This window comes from Tenrec ecaudatus, chromosome 13 (assembly GCF_050624435.1).
Source record: "Tenrec ecaudatus isolate mTenEca1 chromosome 13, mTenEca1.hap1, whole genome shotgun sequence".
In the NCBI taxonomy this organism is placed as follows: domain Eukaryota; kingdom Metazoa; phylum Chordata; class Mammalia; order Afrosoricida; family Tenrecidae; genus Tenrec; species Tenrec ecaudatus.
The window spans coordinates 59,708,383-59,728,745 of NC_134542.1; the positions used below are offsets into that span (position 1 = coordinate 59,708,383).

Here is a 20,363-nt window from a genome sequence, read left to right on the forward strand (position 1 = left end):
AATTTGCCCTGCAATTTAAAGCAAATATAAACTGTACCTTCAGACTTAATTAGAATACTTGCTTTATTTAAGATCTGTATAAGCTAAATGTTCCGTTTAAGTGCCAGAATACATTTATAAACATCTCTTACGTGCAGGGTTGGTTTAATGCAATGGTAAGACAATATTGCCACCTAGAGGGAGAAATTTAATAAATCTTAATAAGAATTTCATTTCATTAAGAGGCATTTTATCTTAGATGAGTGGAACCAAGCCCCCAAATTATTGCTATATCAGAAGCATCCCTTTTGGAAATACATGGGAAGAATTCATACTGCTTCTAAAACTGACGCTATTACACGCTGTTGGCAGCCGTTCAGTTGATTGTAACTTATGGCGGTCCCACGCGTGACAGAGTAAACTGTCCTATACGGTGTTTGGCTGTCATCTAACCAGAAGCAGATCTGTAGGCCTTTTCGTTGGTGGTACAGCCTGGGTAAGCTGGCAGTCGAGCACATTGTCAATTGCTCCACCTTTGGACTTTATTTGGACTTTAGGCACCTGTACAAGCAAACTTAATGAAAAATTATTTGGGACAAGCGGTTATCAATTTGACAGAAACTCTAGAATCTTTGCTTTCACAGTAGCCTGTTTGAAACTCTAAGGATATTTAAAAGAAATCTAGCACACAGTGTAATGAACCTGGGACTAGAGAAATTCAGGATAAATTTAAAAGCGTGGTTGACAGACTAGAGCAGCATTTTCCAACATGCATTGCCCAGCCTGGGCTCAAAAGGGTTGTGCAGAAAGACTGGCAAGAAAGCCCAGCTCCTGCCCTGGGGATGCAGAGGGTACACTGGCATATTAAAAGCTGTAGCAAACCCTGATGGAAAGGTAAATAAGGAGCAAGCAGCGTCACTTCGTTCACGTGTTGTACAGAATGTTGGGTACAGAGCCCCAGCTTTATGAAACTTCCATTTGAAGTTAATAGTGTTCTAGAATTAAGAATACCGAGACCCTTAGGACTGATTGCTGGGCTATCCAGGCCCTCCTTTCTTTTCACTATATTTTCAAGGAAGCGTCTTCTGCTGTCTTGGAAGAGGTGGTGGTGGTGGAGGTGGAGGAGGTGGTGGTGGTGGAGGTGGAGGTGGTGGTGGGGTATGTGTAGAAAGGGAGGGAAGGAGAGGGTGGGGGGAGGTGCAGTAAAGACATGAATTATATTAGGTTATGACTTGTAACTAAAAGGAATAAAGTCTAATTCTTTCCTTGGAATAAAGTCTAATTCCTTCTCAGGGTCACAATGAGTTAGTTAAATCAAACTCCTTTCATGACTTAGCCTCTGAGTAGGTTAATGAGGAGCAAACTGTAAATACTGTAAAACTCTTCTTGGCATGTGTGACCTCTGCCCTGTGATCCTGCAGGTCCGTGTCCCCAGCTGGGAGGATCTCCACATCCCCCATCAGATCGGTGAAGTCTCCATTACTCACCCGTAAATCTCAGACGCCCACCCTGGGCCCAGAAGTGCCCCCTCCCTGGAAGGCAGAGGGCTACGTGGGCGCCGCGGAGGCGGAGATGAGAGAAACAACGACGCGGAGCTCTATGCAGATCAAGACGGAAGAGCGATGGGAAGGGCGATACGGTGTCCGGGAGCAAGTGACCGTCAGTGGGGCTGCCAGCGTGTCGGCCAGTGCCGCCTTCGCAGCCGGGGCTGTGGCGACTGGTGCTAAGGAGGTACTGTCGGACTCCTGATTGACATTCTGGTTCTGCAACTGAAATGCTCTTAAGAAACTCGGCCCGGATAGGTCAGAGAGGAGAGGCACACACACGTACAGTTAGGCCAGGGCTGGTAAAATCATTTTAAGTGTGATGAGGACCCTCTCGGTGAGGTCTCCATGAGAGACAGGCTTCAAGGATGCATAATGTCTGCCTCTTGGCCACGATAGATGCTTACAGATATGCATATTTTACTGTGAGTAGCAAGCTTTTATAGTTCCCATGAGGCATGTCTTTTCTAAAAATGTAATGGGAGGCAGCGCCGTTGGCTCTGTGAAGGCGAAGCGGCCCTGACGGGGGCTCCTGCAGCCCCAAGGCTGGGATCGAGGCCCGAGGCTCTGGCACAGCAGCCACCGAATAAGCTTTGTTGTGACCAGCTGTGCCTGCTTTGGCTTCATGCGCCATGTTCTATGACCCAGATGAGATCGGACTCATGAGCTCTGAGAGGAGACAATGGTCACCAAGGAAGGGCGGCAGTGGGCCCTCTGATCCTCCAAGAAGTGTGAGCTAGGGAGTGGCGTGCCCCCTGCCTCTGAAGGAAAGCTCCCCAGCTCAAGGTGTGGCTTCACCTGAGGACCTCCAGCTAGGGCATAACCCTGAAAAGATATCCTTGACCTGGAACCTTCCGCCAGAGCCCGAGATCCTACAGTATGGGTTTGTTTCTTGAACGAGAAGTCATGACTACTCTGATTGAGAATGCCTGGTTCCTGCACCCTGACCTGCTTTCTCCCCAGCTTGCTGTGTCTCAGCCCTGGTAGAGGCTGCAGCACATTGGAAGCAAGACCTGCCTTCTTCCCTACCCTGGGCTGTGGGGGCTGTCCACAAGTGGGGCTAATCTCTCCTTCACTTCCTTGGTCCCCCTGCCTTTTGCTACCTCGATTCCTACTGTGCTGGGCAAGGGCTGGGGCAATACCAGCCTAATGCTTTCTGCCCCTATTGTCCCCACTTCCAACTGGATGGACACTTTGCTAATAGTGGATAGGAGAGGGGCCTGGGCTGGGAGACTTCTCCTGCCACCCATGGCTGGGTAGACCTCTCCTCCGCAACAGCTGTGTTGAACTGACCATCCAGCCAAAGGTGCAGGCCAGCGACAGGAAGAGGTGTGGGTGCTGTGCCTATAGAGAGTTGCCCCTACCCCTTCCTGTTTGCTCTTCTGATTGTCTTTGCCTTTGCCCCCCACCCACCACCACCACCCTAGTCCACCACCCTGAGATGTGGGACAGCACCCCAGGGCTAAGGAGCCCACCGATGCCCCAATATAAGCCCTTTCAGGATCAGTTGAGGGAGTACTGGAGCCCCTGTGTCTCATGCCCTCAGTAAGGACAGAACAGAAGGAAACAACAGTAAAAAGAAAATTCAAAAGTCTGTACATCATCCAGTCCAATATGTTGTAGCAGAGTCTGATTTCCCTGTAGAGATGGTGTTTTAAAAATCCCATCCTGTGTCAGCTGTGTGCCTCTAGAGGGAGGGGGCACAACCAGGGCAGAGTAGTACCCAACCAAGGAAGGCTGCTGTGTTCTTGGTTCCAGTTTCAATAAAGTTTTTGTAGCTCCTGCAGAACAAACCAAAAAGGGATGATGTCCTTGGTTGTTTCCACCCCAGGTCAAACAGGAGGCCGACAAAAGTGCAGCGGTGGCGACTGTGGTTGCCGCCGTGGATCTGGCCCGAGTGAGAGAACCAGCTCTCAGCGCTGTAGAGCAGACTGCTCAGAGGACAACCACGACTGCCGTGCACGTCCACCCTGCTCAGGAACAGGTATGCGCCAGGCCGTCTAGAGAGACTCCCACAGGGCTTTGTCTCTTTGCTTCTTGGCTGACACGCCATCGGGGCTGAACACGGCATGCTGAAATCCCACAGTGAACCCGTGAAGAAATTACTTTTGAGGGCAGCTCTGAGCCAAATATGGCCCAGATTCTTGGGAATTTCTGGACAGAAAGTTGGCTGAGTTACCAACGTTCTAGCTGTCACCAGTAAGTCTGTTCCGGCTCATGGCAACTCCATGCGTGTCACCATAGAACTGTACTCCATGTGGTTTTCATTGGCTGAGTTTCAGAAGTTGATAGATCACCAGGCCTTTCTTCTTAGGCACCTCTGGGTGGACTCATATTTCCAACCTTTGGTGAGCAAGTGAGCATGTCAACCATCTGCACTGCCAGAGTCTCTTGTTGTGTGTCTACAAGTCTATGCCAACTCACAGGGAGCCTGTTGCCAGAGTGGAACAGCCCCATCGGGTTACCTAGGATTTCATCTTTACAGGAAGAGGTTGCCAGGGGGTTTCCTTGACAGTGTCGCTTGTGGGGTCAAGCCAACTGCCTTTCAGTTAGATATCGAACATTTGCACCACCGGGAATGAAATACCACGAAGAGCAGATGAGGGAAGAAGCATCTGGTCTCTGGCAGGCAGACACACAAGAGTTAAGTGCAACCCCCAAGGGGTCAGGCTATTCCCAGGTGGAGGCAGGCAAAGGGTGCCTAAGTGAGGCAGCTCACTGGGAGGGCTGTGCGTGCCTTCAGTGCTCTAATTGGGCCACGCCAGAGCTCGGTAGCTTCAAAGCCATGCATGGACAGCATTATTTCAGGGCCGGCATTACATTTCTGTGCTTGCTCAAAGGGCCGTTCCTTTTACTTTCCTCCAAACAAATACGGCAACTTGATTCATGGCTGAAAGGTGCAGTAAACTCGGGATAACTCCCTGCCTCATATTTGAATAGATTTTTCTGTTATAGTTTGAAATCCCTTCAGTGTTCCTCCTGAGTTTCTCCTGTGTGACATTTCTGCCCTTATCTTGATAGCCTACTGGAGCTTCTTATATCAGGTGCATTAAAGTAGTTCCTTATCTTTCCTCTTCACAAACCAGATAAGAAAAGAGGCGGAGAAGACTGCTGTAACAAAAGTCGTAGTGGCCACCGATAAAGCCAAAGAACAAGAATTAAAATTGAGAACCAGAGAAGTCATTACGACAAAACAAGAGCAGATGCACGTCACTCATGAGCAGGTGAGAATGGCTTTTGTGCATGAACTTCATTGCTACAGTTGTTACGTGTGTGTCGACACACATACTAATTGCCACTGTGGAGGGTGGTGTTTCTTGGACAGCATGGCCATCACTCTAGAAAGTCCTCTGTCAGAGGTGTGTACTGCCTGATGCTGCCCACCACGCCCCATCACCTCCAGGGGGTTCTCTTGTGTAAGATACAAGAGCCCTTTGCAAACACACCCTGGAAGTAGGTGCTGAGGGCTCGCCCCCATGGATCTGGGCATGCACTCACTCAATAAATGACTGTTGCGAAGGGAAAGTGGGGTGCAAACCAGGAAGAACAAGTAGATGCTGCGGAAGGAGTAGGGAGGGTAGAAGAGAACATTGAACTGGTAGCTTTGAAAACAGCAACCGCTTCCAAGCTCCCCAGGAAGACATCTGGATATAAGTTTGAAATGGACTGGGCAGCATGGCCTTAGTAGACCAGATGGCCAGTAGAGAGTACAGCTAAATAGGAGTTCATTGTATGTATTTGGTGCATGGAGGCAGCAGGGACAGACTGGACGTGGCCAGATGGTAAGGCTAGTGGGCATTGGAGTCGTGTTGAGGGTCATTTGAGAAGATGAGTGTTCAAGTCCCTTTCAGTCCACCTCTTGTGTGTTCGTTTTGACATGCAAAGGAACAAGTGGGAAAAATTGCCTTCTAATGCACATGCCTTAGCGGTCCAGATCCAAATGCAGGATTTTTTTAGGTGGTTAAGGATTTGGAAAATATTTTGCATAAGATATGTATAAGAATTTTCTCCCCATATTATCTCAGTTTAGTAAAGATGAGCCTTGACGTTACTGAGCTATCACAAGGATTTAGGAAATTTTACAAAGGAAACATGTAAGTGCAGATTATGAATTACCTGTGTGATCCTTCACTTATAAAGAAAAGGATCAGAAAATAATTATTTCTAAGGCTGACCTCCATTCTACTAGCCTGGGTTCTAATATCACTAAAAATTAAGTCTTTACATGAAATGATTTGCATAGTATTTTATCATTATAATACTCGCTAATAAAATTAGATGTCTTTTTAAAGAAGACTATAATGATCTCATTCAAAATGAACACTATTGAATCTATCTTTTTTTCCTCTGTTTAATCAGCATAACTTGTGGCTTGGCAGAGAAAAATCATCATATTATTGAACATGACATGATTTTAATTAGGGACATCACCTTTTCCAAATTTCTATGTTGTTAGATTATAAGTATTATGTTACTTTTACTAGAGATCAAGAAACAATGAGATTAATTTTTGTCATGGATTACAGATAAGAAAAGAAACTGAAAAAGCATTTGTACCAAAAGTAGTAATTTCCGCATCTAAAGCCAAAGAACAAGAAATGAGAATCACTGGAGGAATTACTACAAAACAAGAACAAAAACAAGTAACTCAAGAAACGGTAAGGCCAGTTCGGCAAAGACTAAGTGTGTGTGGCAAATAGTACATTCCAGCGAGGTGTGTGCTCCTTTGAAACTTCTACATGGAGAAGTCTTTCATGGTGTTTCACTTTTGTTTTTCTGTCTACATTGAAACAACTTCGTGACACAAATGCTGTTCTCATTGCACAAGTTCTGCTTAGTTGATCAGCTTGGGAGAAACCGACTACCAGAATAGTTTGGGCACATCTATGAATTTATAGCGTATACTTTTCACCATGTCTAGAGGTCCACTGGTACAGTTACAGTTTTCCTGAATAGGCTCATCCCTGAATCACTCACTTTGTAATACACAAACTTTACATAGGTATAAGAATACTTTACATAGGTATAAATGAAACACGCAGGCATGCACACACCCACATACACACAAAGAGGTGAGACATGAAAGCGGCTTTACTTAAATAGCAAGTAAGAATGAGCAAGTACTAAACATCAGCGCAGAGCAGCACATCTTCAATAAAACGCCTTTAATTCCTGATTGATAAAGATAAACTACAAGTTTTGCTGCTCTTGTGCTGAAAGAGGTAATTTCTTGTCCACAGAATCAACTTCTCTCCCAAGTATGAAATCAAGCCTAAAAATATCAGTTAGAGGCAACTAGTTTCAATTTGTCTTTGGTCCTGTTCAAGGGAGCCCCATATTCTTATGCACTGGTGACCAGCTCTTTGTTGGTCCTGAAGTTACCTTTCTAATATTATAAAATAATACTATATACTTAGACAGATGTGAGGTTGTTGGCTGAATTCCCACTCCTTATTGCAAATTAGACTCTGGACTCAACAAGAACCTTATTTAGTGAATTAAGGGCATAGCAAATTCTAGTTACCTTCACAATACTGGCGACTGGTGAGTTCGGGCCACCTAAAGATTCCCAAGCAATCACCAGTGTCCAAACACTGGATTCCCTAACATGTCAAGATGTACCAACCTGGAGATCTTTCAGCTCTAAGACAGTTCCCTAAGGACAGGTGGGGGCGTGGAGAGTGGGGTGGGGGCCATTCATGCATTAAGAAAGCAAGTGTAAGTATGAGGGCACTTCAAAAGGTTTGTGGAAGAAATGGAATTAAAGGATAATGGAATTTTCCATGAACCTTTTGCAATCCCTTTGTATAAGCCCTGGGCAGTAGGACTATGACATTGCCTTTCTCACCACTAAGCATACGGTAGGAATTCTTATGAATGTCGCAAGGGTATCTTGATTATTCTCTGCCACCTGTGGAAATCAAATCTTCATTTTACTCTAAATATCAGATCAGACAGGAAGCTGAGACAACGGCTGCAGCCATGGTGGTAGTGGCTGCTGCAAAATCCACAAAACTAGCAACAGTCCTGGGAGCTCAAGAAGAAATTTCCATAAAACAAGGCCAAAGGCACATGACACAGGAGCAGGTGAAGCCTTCCTGCAGCTGTGAAATTCACCCTGGCATCCTTTCATCTGCCAATCACCTACTTCTTCATCATGCATCTTAATCATTACTCTCCCACCTCATCCTTTTCTTATAACTCACGTAGAAAACCCAGTAAAACGTGATCATGTCTCATTGCCACCTTTCACGTCTAACTTCCAGAACATTTTTATTATTACTAATAAGATATTGTAATGCACTTTCATATCTTCCTATTGAAGTAGACACCAGTGTATGACAATCGGTAACATGAAAAATTACTTAGGATTGCCTGGCAGTCCCTCATAAATAATAATAATAATGATAATGTGAGAAAGAGAGAAATGAAATGTATGAGTCTCTTATTATGTATCACTTTTTTTTTTTTACTTTTACACCTGCTTCCTTATATTCTAAAGTTTTTACTAAGCTAGGTTCTCAAAGCAACCTGACTGAGATATCTAAGTGCAATTAAAATGTCCTTCAATAGGAAGAAATGTTGTCTCCCTTCTCACTTTTGACTTAAGTTTCACAGTTGCCTTGTGCTTCTCTTCTTCAAGGCTGCACCAAATGTAACGACCATTGTGTCTCCTTTCTTTTTTTCACCATATGATCAGATAATGAAAGAGACCAGAAAAACAGTGGTACCGAAAGTCATAGTTGCCACCCCCAAAGTCAAAGAACAAGATGTAGTATCAAGAACTAGAGAAGGCATCACTACCAAAAGAGAGCAAGTGCAAATCACTCAGGAAAAGGTGAACGCAAACCTTTAACTTCGTTTCTAGTGAGCCCTTAACTGACTGTGTGGTATGGATATTCATTGGTGTTTTCCTCCAGGAATCCCACACTAACAGCACAACAGACGTGTGACTCACCGCCATTAATTTTACCTGCACCTTTGAGTTGTCTTTCCCATGTATATAACACTTGTCATTTATTTTATTCATCCTTCGTTTTCTTGCATGAAGATTAGCTTAATTTTTAAAACTCATTAGAGGACCTCAAGTAGAGGTATGGTTTTGTTTTGGGTCTCAGAGCTAACCTTTCTATATTTTGTGAGTTCCCATCAGTATATGCAAACCTGGGTCAAGTGAAATTTAAATTTCTATGTGTCGTTAATCCTGCATAACTTCACCTCACATCCTCACTAAGGGTGGTGAGGGGGGCAGGGGGAAGGTCATACCATGGGTATCTGAAGCCTGTGGAGCTTAAACCTGGTTTTTACTGTAACAATCAGATGAGAAAGGAAGCTGAGAAAATTGCCTTGTCTACAATAGCAGTGGCCACTGCTAAAGCCAAAGAACAAGAAGCAATGCTGAAAACCAGAGAAGGCATGACTACTGGACAAGAACAAATCCCAGTTACTCATGGAAAGGTGACTATTCCAAGTGTGACAGCCCCTTTCACAATGTATTCATGCCAAATATCCTGTGAAACCCAATGATAATACCTTAATACCAAATACCAGACTTTCTGATCTGTGGAGCACCATTAACCAAATCTACTTTTTGCAATGAAACAATTGGTCACCAAACCCCCCCTAATTATGTATGGCTGTTAATATGACTACCTATTCCTTTCCTCACTTATCTCTTCGCTATTACTTCCAACTTTCTATTATTAATATCTAGAAATTATCCAGAACTTGATTGAAATTGCATGCAGATAATCATGCACATAAAATTAATTGTATGAGTAAATCTCAGTTCTTGACAAGAAGATGTGTATACTGGGGATCAAAAATTCATTATGTTATGTTATACAGTATGGACTTAGATAGGAAATTATTTTGTGATTTTTCTCATGTGAAACTTGATCTTGATTTCCCCTCAGCAAATATCAGATAAGAAAAGCAGCAGAGAAGATGATCGAGAGGCTGTTGTACTCTCACCAAAGCTAAACATGATATAATAGTAAAATCTAGACAAGGAATTATCCAACTAAGACAAATGCACATAAGCCACAAAGGATAACTGCATCTATTTGCAGCTATGACATTTCCATGATTTAATCTATGCCCGTAGATCTGTAATTTACCTACAAAGAAATATTTACCTACTGTTTCTTTACTGCTAATATAATATTTGGAAATGAACAACTAGAGTTTTTCATTCTATTGGATATCGTATATGAGCCTGATTGTATGTTCCCTCAGTGGTATTGCCTATGTACAACTTTTAATTTTTCAAAGACAGGATTTGGGATAAGCTTTTCTAAGCCTTTAACCTAAGGTACTTACAGACATATTTACCTTCCAGAAGGTTTGAAGGCTTAAAAATGCTGATCAGATGACAGAAATTCCAAAATATACCTTTCTTCGTGTATGATTGATTTAATTATTTTCTGGTCCTAATATAAACTTAACTATCTTCTTTTGTTGAAAAATTAGCTGAGGATGGAAGCTGAGAAAATGTCTATACCTAAGGTAGTAGTGACCTCTATTAAATCTCCTGAGCCAACCACAGTGTCAAAGACTAGACAAGGATTCATAGCCAAGCAAGAACAAATCCATCTTTTTCATACGGAGATGAAAACTGATGCTGTGGAGGTGAAGAGCTTCATTCTATTCCATCATCCATCAGTTCTCCTAACTCTCCATCCATCTAAGCCGTGTGTTCCCAGTGCTCCATCTAACTGCTTACTGATAAACCAGCCATCATCAGTGGTTAGATGCATTCCAGGTTCTCCAGCTTGGAAGCGTTGCCATTTGTAGTTGGGAAAAGCCAGCTTAAAGCACACTTTCCTTTGTATTCCCTAAGTTAAGTCTCATCACTTAATGAGTGTGAATTGGGGCCTCCTGGTCCCCTTGTTCCTGCTTGTCTAGGTTCCAGAAATAAGAGGGCTGTAAGAGGCCAGTAAGAAATTAGGGCTGCTGCCAGCACACAGGACTCACAATTGTCTGCATTTCACATGCCTTATTTGAAGAAGATACGATATAGCCATCTTCCTGATTTAACATGTTCTACCATATTAAGGCTTTTTGCATATGTCTTAGCTTAAGAACAAAATTAGTGTGGTTTAAGCAAATGACTATTTCTCTGAGTCTGAATTTTCTCACTGTTAGACTAAATCTCAACCTTGTAAACTGGTTGAAAGGTCCAATGGAGATATTATGTAAGTGAGATCATGCTACAAGTGAAGTGTATGTATATAATGCACACATACAAGTACACACATACACATGAGGGGCTTCAGAAAGTTCACAGAAAATCCCATTATCTTTTCATTCCATTTTCTGAGGATTTTTTAAAAGCCCCATGTGTGTGTATACACACATACACACACGTACACTTGTATGCCTTAATCTACAAACTTGAAACAAATGGTCAAACTTAATTCACCTGAGCCTCCCCTATATGTTTGTAGCTACTTGTGAAATGCAATGACAAGGGAACAGCATCCTTGCAGAGTTCCAAAAAAGCTTCGGTTATTTGGGTCTCCCTCCTCGGAAGGGAGAACTGAACGAAGACCTTGACAACCGCGGGGTCATTCTCTCTCCAAGACCCTCATTTATGTCCTGAACTGTTGACAGACTAATTTCTAAACTGTTTAGAGAATCATATTTAAAGATACATGGTGGGAAAATTCAGAATCATGCTGAATTCTGTTCACAGCAGGGGGAAAAGAAAGTGAGCCCTAATTTAATATTCTGTCATTGCTTTTAAAGCACATTGAACGGCGTGGTGAGACGAGTGTAGCTCTATCCCATTCCCAAGGACCTCAGAGCTTCGTCGTGTGTAAGCCCAGTGCACGTGGGTTGTGTTTTAAAAAGCGAGCCGTCCTTCCAAACGGCTCTTCCATCCATGTTCATCAGATTTATAGAGATGAGAAAATGGCCTTTCTTCTCCTCCTCTGCTTTAAGGCCCGCTCATAACGAAAGTAAATTGAACTTCAATGATGAAAGGTTGTTCTCGGGAATCCAAACATGATAAAACTTTCATTTAAATCAGAATATTCTCATTCATATGTTTTAAGAGAGATGTTTTCTAATAGATTAAGCAAATCTCCTCCCCAGGGAATCATAAGTGAATTAACATGCTCATGGTGTGTTTGTGAACTTTCATGCGACCTCATTTGCATGCAGCCATCTAACTCCGTAGCAACTGATTTTTCTGGACGGCACTAAGACAGTATTTGAGTGCATTGTTATCATAGCTGTCCTTGGGTCGATTCCAGACGAATAACCACCAACAAGATAACAACCAAAGGAGATAACCACCCAATGTTTTGATTCCCCAAGGCCTAACTGACTGCCTCGGACCAATGCCTGCAAAGGCTCAAACTCTCCTTCCTACTTTACCTGTCGGGAGTTTTCCTATGTTGTGTCTATGTGGTTTCATGCCTCCTGTATTTAAACAGATACAGTGTTAAAATGTATCAAAAAAGGTATCTATGCAACATAATAACCAATGAGATGTTAAGTTTCTGAGTGTGCTCCTGAGTTAAATCTCTGGAAACACTTGACCTTGTCATGTTGCGCAGGCTGCCATTTGCCCGTCACTTAGCTGGTTTTGCATGGCTGCCCACTCGTTAAGTGCTGGGCTGCTCACCGAAAGGCTCCTGGATCAACCCTGCCAGTCATTCCACAGGAGGAAAGAAAGACCTAACCGTCTGCTCCGATAAAAAGTATGGCCTAGGAAACGACGGGGCAGTTCTCCTGTCGGTCACATGGGATGCAAACAGTCAGAACTGACTCCATGGCCCCCACAACACCAACATATCCTAGAAGGAGATGCCCCAGAGGGACTTTGATACTACCATGTGTTAATTCTGCCAATATTGTCTCCAGGTGGGCGTTGGGAAAAAGGCTGAAGCTGTGGCCACAGTTGTCGCTGCAGTGGACCAGGCCCGTGTCAGAGAGCCCAGAGAGCCTGGGCATCTTGAAGAGTCATATGCTCAGCAGACCACAGTGGAGTATGGATACAAGGAGCAAGTGTCCGCCACAAGGGTAGCTGAGCAGCCCCAACGTCCAGCCTCGGAACCCCAGGTGGTCCCTAAGGCGGTCAAGCCTGTAGTGATCCCTTCTCCTTCTGAGACTCGCGTCACAACTACTGATCAAATGGGAATGCACATATCATCACAGGTGAGTCGGCTGCTCCCTGGTCCCTCGCCATGTTCAAGGGGAAAGTAACCTTGATTCCTATGCTCAACAGGTGAGCAGTCGATCACTGAGTTTCATTTCCATGCAGATCAAGAAAACAGCAGACCTCACAACTGAAAGATTAGTCCATGTGGATAAACGCCCCCGCACAGCAAGCCCCCACTTTACTGTGTCTAAAATTTCTGTTCCTAAGACAGAACATGGATATGAGGTAAGAGGCTCGGGAGCATAATAAAGAAATATCTAGCTTAAAAGAAATAACAGGATGTACTTGGTCATGCTCCAATAAGCGTTTCATTTTGTTGACGTCCATTTGCATTCATGATAGAAGCACTCTAAAGCCTGGTTTCTGAAAAGTGCCCAGTAGGATGACCTTGGAGTAGCAGGTGGTAGCTAACCTTACACCTCTCAGAATCCACAGACCCATACAGATCTCTCTGTTCTATATTTCAGGTAAAACTTAGAATCTTGTCTTACTCTTGTTCTAAAGATTTCTTGAAAGATGGTGTCGTATAAAGGTCAAAGAATCCTGGTGATGCACCAGTTAAAGCAGCTGGCTGCTAACTGAAAGGTTGTCGGTTCAAATCCACCCAGAGGCTCCATGAGAAAAAGACCTGGGTCTGCTCCCATCAAGATGGCGGCACTTAACGACAACAACAATGACACATTTTAGCGCCCCTTAGACTGAAAGAGAGTTCAGAGTAAAATTAAATGTGGGTAGATTCCAAAAATAAAGATGCAGACATGCATTGAGGAATCATACATTAAATCATCACTGTAGCAAGATGGAAACGTGGTACTGTGTGGTGTTTGGGTTGGATTTAAAATGAAGCAGCACTAGATTAGAAGCCAGTTTGCCCCTTTATTAGTTCTGCATGATTGGCCCATCGGGTTTCCAAGGTGGTCCATCATCATGGCAGCAGACGGGCACATCTTTCTCCTGTGGAGCAGCTGAGGAGGTCACGCTGTACCATCAGGAATTCTCCAGGGGAAGTTAGAAACCTTAGGAAGTTGACAGGCATCATAATCTTCCAGAGTAGCCACTGTTGCTCTTGTTATACATGAGCCAAGGCATAAGATCCAAACCTTCTGGGCCCGCAAAGAATTGTAAGGTTCATAGAGTGAAGCTTAGGGGAGCCAGACTCAGCAGAATGGCGTTGGTTTTATGGGTCCCAAAAGTTTTCCACTGAGTTCAGCTTACCACTTTACCATTGGCAGAACATCATTGAGTTTTCCTCCTTTGCCAGATTTTCTTTTAATATAGGTTCTGGCTCTTGCAGGTTTTACTTTATAGTTCCTATATTTGATATCATACCCAAATGGGTAGAGAAGTCAAGTAACCACAGGCCGCAGTAGAAGAAGAGCAGGAAGAAGCCTTTGAAATGTTTTTGCAGGTCTCCCTGTTCATCTTTCACAGAGAGTTGAGGCTGAAACCAAACTGTGTTTGTGTTTTTAAAATGAATCATTTTTATTGGGGGATCTTACAGTTCTTATACAATCCATACATCAGTTGTATCAAGCACATTTGTACATACGCTGCCATCATCATTTTCAGAACAAAGCGGTTCTTAGGAATTTACCAAGTATTTTAATAACTTCTTGATTTTGAATTTTCCTCCAAGGCTCCATAAAATGCAGCAATTAATAGCTGATCCCAAACACTCAATTGAAAATAAATGTCTAGAAAAAAATGATGGAATATTGTATGAATATGTCAGATACAATTGCTGTATGGTTTGTAACAAGAGTTGTAAGAGCCCCCAATAAAATTATATTTTACTGCAGCAATTATTAAGATGGCTACATGAAATTTTATGAATAAAATAACCCTTTATGATAACAGCTGCAAGATAAGGCAGTTCTGAGTGCAATCCTTTTTAAATATATATATTTTTAAAAACTCTGTTTTAAAAACCAGCAGAAATGACAATAAACTGTAAAACTGGCTTATTGCTAATGGACTTTTCATCAACCAGAAGGGTGTTCCTGAAAACGCTAAAAAAAAAAAAAAAAAAAAAGTCTGTAAAACCAGACTCAGGTTCAGTACACGAATGCCAGTGGTGAATCACCTCTCAGTGCAGCCTCGAGGAGCAGGTCAAGCTCTTGATTCTCTGACTTTCCTTCTCTCCAGGCATCAATAGCCGGTAGCGCCATCGCCACGCTACAAAAAGAACTGTCAAGTACGTCTTCTACTCAGAAGATCACCAAATCCGTCAAGGCTCCCACTGTGAAGCCTGGGGAGACGAGAGTACGGGCCGAGCCCACGCCCTCCCCCTTCGCTGACCTGCCAGACACTTACAAGAGTCAAGCTGGCATGGAGGTGAAAAAGGAACTTGGGGTGAGCATCACTGGAGCCACGGTCCGAGAGGAGCACATGGAAGTGCGGCACCGGCATGAAACCAAGGTGGGCCCCTGGCTTTCCCCGTTTCTTGATCCTCAGGGCTGGGCACTGGGCCAGTCTGTCCTGCACACCTAACCAGCCCAGGGCCTTGCCTTTCCCTTGACCATGCTGAAGCTGCGGTTTGTGGAGCATCGTACCCCATGTTGGTCAGCGATCTTTCCCTCGAATTATTTTCACCTGACAGAGCAAATTGGCGCATGCTAACCAGGCGTCCTCAAATGACGGCCCATGGGCAACATGTGGCCCGCCGAGGACATTTATCCAGCATGCCTGTTGTTTTTGCCCCATTGGTTTTTTCACTTCAAAATAAGATATATAGTCCAGCCCTCCAACGGTCTGAGGGACGGGGAACTGGCCCCCTGTTTAAAAAGTTTGAGGGCCCCTGGAACTCTTACTTTCCCTTGATGTCTCGGGCCTGTTGTTCACATCCTCTGTGACATTGCAGGTGGTAGAAGCAGCCAGAGTGCCGGCACCTGTCGAAATCCCCGTGACTCCACCAACTTTAGTCTCGGTGAGTAGAGAAGTTGAACTGCGTTGGATGCCCTGCATGTTGGGTTAAATACTATCTGCTTGCACAACTCAGTTTCCCACACTTACAGTATAAATACTATATGCCTCCACAACTCAGTTTCCCACACTTACAGGAGTAATGTACAAATACTTTAATCCCAGGTGAGATTTGGCAAGGAAAGGGGAGGTTCGCTTATTCAACAGGTATTTAATGAGCTTTTACTATGAGTCGGGCATTAATATGTAGCTGTAGAGAAATAAATCTGTGAAGCCCACGGAAATCTTTGCATTGTGATCAGAGAAAATGTACATAAGCAAATACAATAAACTGTGGAAGGTGGTCAACATCTAGCAAAGGGAGAATTCAGGGAAAAGGTGGTTAATTTCCCAGTGGGGGTACCATGGAACACTTTGGTGAAGAGGTGGTATTGCTGATGAGCATTTTGCCTTCCATTTGAATGGGTGAGGCCTGCCTGGTAAGAGGAGGCTGTTCTGGCCAAATAATTAATATGCTGAGCATTCATCACCTGTTAACTTCTTTAATATATTATAATTGTGAGGATTGACTTTGAGGACAAAAATGTTTGCACAGGTGGGACTTAGATGTTATTAGTATAGTTCCACATATCAAACCAAACCCAGTCTACTGCCATCGAGGGATGCCAAGACACCAGCCACCTCCCCAGCCCCCGTTGGACAGGGTGGAACTGCCCGGAGCATTAAGATTCCAAGACTTGCATCTCTCCCTCCCACAGAGTGACTTGCAAACATCTGATTCTAACTTGCCATTTTGTGACAATTGAAATGTGCAAGTTTGAACTCCAAATCATAGGGTATGGTGGTGATAGGTGAAGGCGCACACATATGCTTTTCTTTTTGATTGCGGTGAATGGATTTATCATGAAACATTTTCACCTGAGCGTTCTTCACATGTGCGATTCAATAATATTGTTTCCTTTTCCTTCTCGATTCAGGGCTTAAAAAATGTCACTGTCATCGAAGGTGAATCTGTCACCTTGGAGTGCCACATCTCTGGATACCCATCTCCAACAGTGACATGGTACAGAGAAGACTACCAAATCGAAAGTTCCATTGACTTCCAGATAACCTTCCAGAATGGAATCGCTCGACTTATGATTCGCGAAGCCTTCGCAGAAGACAGCGGGCGATTCACCTGCAGTGCAGTGAACGAGGCTGGAACCGTCAGCACGTCCTGCTACCTAGCTGTTCAAGGTGCGCAGCCACCTCCCCACAGGGCTTCCTCGCACGGTGTCACTCTCACGGGACACACCATCCTCGTTGGGAATTGAGGGCTGGCGCATGAGGTCAACATAGCTGGCAGTCTTCAGCGGGGGTCTCCAACAGAAAGGCCTTACATCAAAGCCTGACTTACATGAGAGACTTTTGTCTTCCTCTAGTGTCCGAAGAGTTTGAAAAGGAAACCACAGCCATCGCTGAGAAATACATCGCCGAACAGAAACGGTAAAACAAAAAAAAGTTCTGTCGCCTTTCCAGTAGAGTTATCCCATTCAGTTCTTTCACTGTCGACAGCGGGTACCCCGGAAGCTAATAAGAAGGGAATTCTCTTTTCAGCTTTGTGGAGTCACGAGACGTGGTGATGACAGATACGAGCATCGCAGAGGAGCAAGCAGGGCCCGGAGAACCCGCGGCTCCTTTCTTCATCACCAAGCCAGTGGTCCAGAAACTGGTCGAAGGCGGGAGCGTTGTGTTTGAGTGCCAGATTGGTGGCAACCCACAGCCCCACATCTACTGGAAGAAAGCCGGGGTTCCGCTAACCACTGGCTACAGGTATTCTGAGGCATTCTCGTAGAGTTCCCTGTAACTTAGGTGATAGGCACACCGAGCCTCAGGCAAAGTAGAACGTACTTTGGTCACCCTCCCCTAAATGTGACTTCTTTTCGGGTGAAGTCGCCATAGTTTCTTTTGAGGTGTTTTCATGGTTTTCAATAAAGTTTTATTGAGAAATAAAGCCATGAAACACAAGCAGACACTCGAGGTATGGCATTTCCCCGTGAACTTTTGAAGCCCTCTCATGCTTCTTTATATACAATTTGAACTTCTGTCTGTTGCTGTCTAACTGATTTCGACCCATGGGGGCCCTATGTTAGTCACCATATAGGACAAAGTAAAATTGCTCGGTTGGGTTTCCAATGTGTGATCTTTACAGAAGTAAGCAGTCACACCTTTCTCCCTCGGAGTAGCTAATGAATTTAACCAATGACTACCAGGTTCACCGCTGAGAGCTTAACAACTACACTACCATGGCTTCTTTATTTCATATATGCTTCTAGTGACAGAGAGAAATATGGATTTTTCCCCACATTTGTCCAGACATATATTCTTCCCCAAACAATTTTCCATAAAAATGACCAAATTAAATCATTAAAAGATAAAAAATAAGGAACCCACAAAGACAGAAAAGCTAGTTTTACATGAAAATCGATGCTAACTAAAGTAGCAATTAAAGAGAAACTTTATCTCTAAGTTGTCTGCAACTTGAGACAAAAAAAGACTAGCTAGATAATCTGAAAATGTAGCTGTCATCTCTTAGTAATAAGAAATGTGCGGCACTAAGAGTCTAATGCTAGATTATGTAAAGAAATGTATTCTTGTGACTATTCACTGGCTCTTCAAATGGAACAACGAATAGCAAAATACCTGCTGTTTAAATAACCCCATCATTTGCTCATCAATCACTCAAGCCCATGTGCCTCTTTATAAAAAAGAGGGGAAATCAGCGTACACTGAGCAGATTCCAACTCATAGAAAGCCTACCTGGGGTTTCTGAGGCTCTGTAAATCTTGACGGGAGCGGGTGGTTCCCTCTTTCTCCTGAGGAGCAGCAAGTGGGTTTGAACCACGAACTTTGTGATTAGCGTTCCAAAACGTATCCAACAGTGCCAGTCGTGTTTGACACCAATCTGTATGTTAAACAGTGTCAGGCTACTGCTTGAGATGAACATTTTAGCTTGTTTGGCCTCTCATGTGCGTGCATTTTCCTTCCGTTCAGTAATCTAGTTAGCATCTGTGGTGGGGCCTAGACCCAGGCTTGGGATTATTGAATTTTACACCACCATCCATTGAAAAATTGTTGACTGAATGACTTATTCCTTTCCATAAAGATACAAAGTGGGTTACAACAAACACACTGGCGAGTGCAAACTGGTGATTTCCATGACGTTTGCTGATGACGCTGGAGAATACACGATAGTTATCCGGAATAAGCATGGAGAAACGTATGCATCTGCTTCCTTGCTTGAAGAAGGTGAGTGCAACTGTAAGAATAGAAATGCAAGGTTGCCAGTGCTGGGTGTTCGTTGAGAGGCGGACTTCAGTAACCCGAGCGAGCGTTGCCACCTTCTCTGCCACCTTGCCCTCTGCTACAAGGAATGCTGTACACCAACTGGCCTCAAGGGTCATGCTATGCTAAACTTCTAAGATCCTAGCAACCGTTTCTATTCGGTGTATTGCTTTCTAGGCACACGGGACCTTTGACTATTCCGGGACTCTTACACATTATTAGCATTATTGAAACAATGGCAGACTAGCTCACGAAGGCTGTGGCTTCAAATCTCTATGTGACACCTATTCTGAGTTCAATGTTTCTGGGGTTTCCAGTATTTTCAAGAGAACTGGAAAGCAAGATTTTCAATGCTGATGTGTCATTTGAAAGAAAATCATTTTCATAACATTCAGACCAAGCAAATTGTGTGTATGGGCCAGCAATGTCTCAAGAAGCAGGCCATCCCTGCAAAGAAGCGTCCCACACACTGTCTCATTTGATCTTCAAAGCACCCTTAGGGGGAAGTCAGGAGATAAACTGAACAGATAAAACACATTAAGATGGAAAAGGTGAATCAATTGCCAAAAACCACGTAGGGAAGGCTTCCAAGGTAGACCCCAAAGGACTGGGGGCAAATAGACAATTATTTCTACATGAGCTACCTGACTTGGCTTCATAGAGTAGGTTTCAAAGTTAAGTGACATACTGAATATTTAGTGGGCTCTTTGACATCGGATATTTGCAAAATCTAATTTGTGTAAGTTTGCTTGACGATCGGGCCCGCCTGAATGCACAGCGGCATGAGTGCATTTTAGTAAGAACATAAAAACTTAACTGCTGTTCTTAATCCTAGCTGAATATGAGGCGCTGATGAAGTCCCAGCATGAAATGCTTTACCAGACACAAGTGACTGCCTTTGTGCAAGAACCCAAAGTTGGAGAAACAGCCCCTGGATTTGGGTACTCTGACTACGAAAAAGAGTATGAAAGAGAACAGGCCTTAATTAGAAAGAAAATGGCCAAAGACACTGTAGTGGTCAGAACTTTTGTAGAGGACCAGGTGAGTCTACAAATAATGAGCAAACACACCATGTCGTAAAGGGGATTCTCCCCCCACCCCCGTCCCCTTTGTTTGTTTGCTTGTATGAGGAGGTCTCGGTTAATTTATGGTCATGACATTTGCCCAGATGCAAGTGTGTGGCTTTAGAAATAGGAATACCACATGTATATCAAAAGACAACTGGTAACACAAATTCATTACATCCAAATATAAGCTCCAGTCTTAGAATACCATTTTTTGCAAGAAGTCACAGCATTCACTGGCAAAGATGATTATAATGCAGATTAAAAACAATTTTTAAGGCTTCTAAGATTTTCTCTCCGTCACAACGTCTTAATTAATCCTTTCCTCTGGAGCTAAAATACATTCTTAAGAAACTTAGG

General features: G+C 43.7%; 1 protein-coding gene across 2 annotated transcripts in view; it reads left to right on the forward strand.

The window, feature by feature from the left end:
• Window positions 1-20,363, forward strand: part of TTN (titin) — a 285,763-nt gene that overhangs the window by 7,502 nt on the left and 257,898 nt on the right. For both annotated transcript variants that reach the window (XM_075530312.1, XM_075530313.1), the window contains exons 6-21: window positions 1,401-1,710; window positions 3,355-3,507; window positions 4,610-4,747; window positions 6,050-6,181; window positions 7,473-7,610; window positions 8,224-8,361; window positions 8,844-8,981; window positions 12,396-12,689; window positions 12,796-12,918; window positions 14,839-15,111; window positions 15,554-15,619; window positions 16,593-16,851; window positions 17,037-17,100; window positions 17,212-17,427; window positions 18,761-18,903; window positions 19,775-19,980. In XM_075530312.1, the coding sequence (XP_075386427.1) occupies window positions 1,401-1,710; window positions 3,355-3,507; window positions 4,610-4,747; window positions 6,050-6,181; window positions 7,473-7,610; window positions 8,224-8,361; window positions 8,844-8,981; window positions 12,396-12,689; window positions 12,796-12,918; window positions 14,839-15,111; window positions 15,554-15,619; window positions 16,593-16,851; window positions 17,037-17,100; window positions 17,212-17,427; window positions 18,761-18,903; window positions 19,775-19,980 (2,791 nt within the window). The remainder of the gene's footprint in view (window positions 1-1,400; window positions 1,711-3,354; window positions 3,508-4,609; window positions 4,748-6,049; window positions 6,182-7,472; window positions 7,611-8,223; window positions 8,362-8,843; window positions 8,982-12,395; window positions 12,690-12,795; window positions 12,919-14,838; window positions 15,112-15,553; window positions 15,620-16,592; window positions 16,852-17,036; window positions 17,101-17,211; window positions 17,428-18,760; window positions 18,904-19,774; window positions 19,981-20,363) is intronic.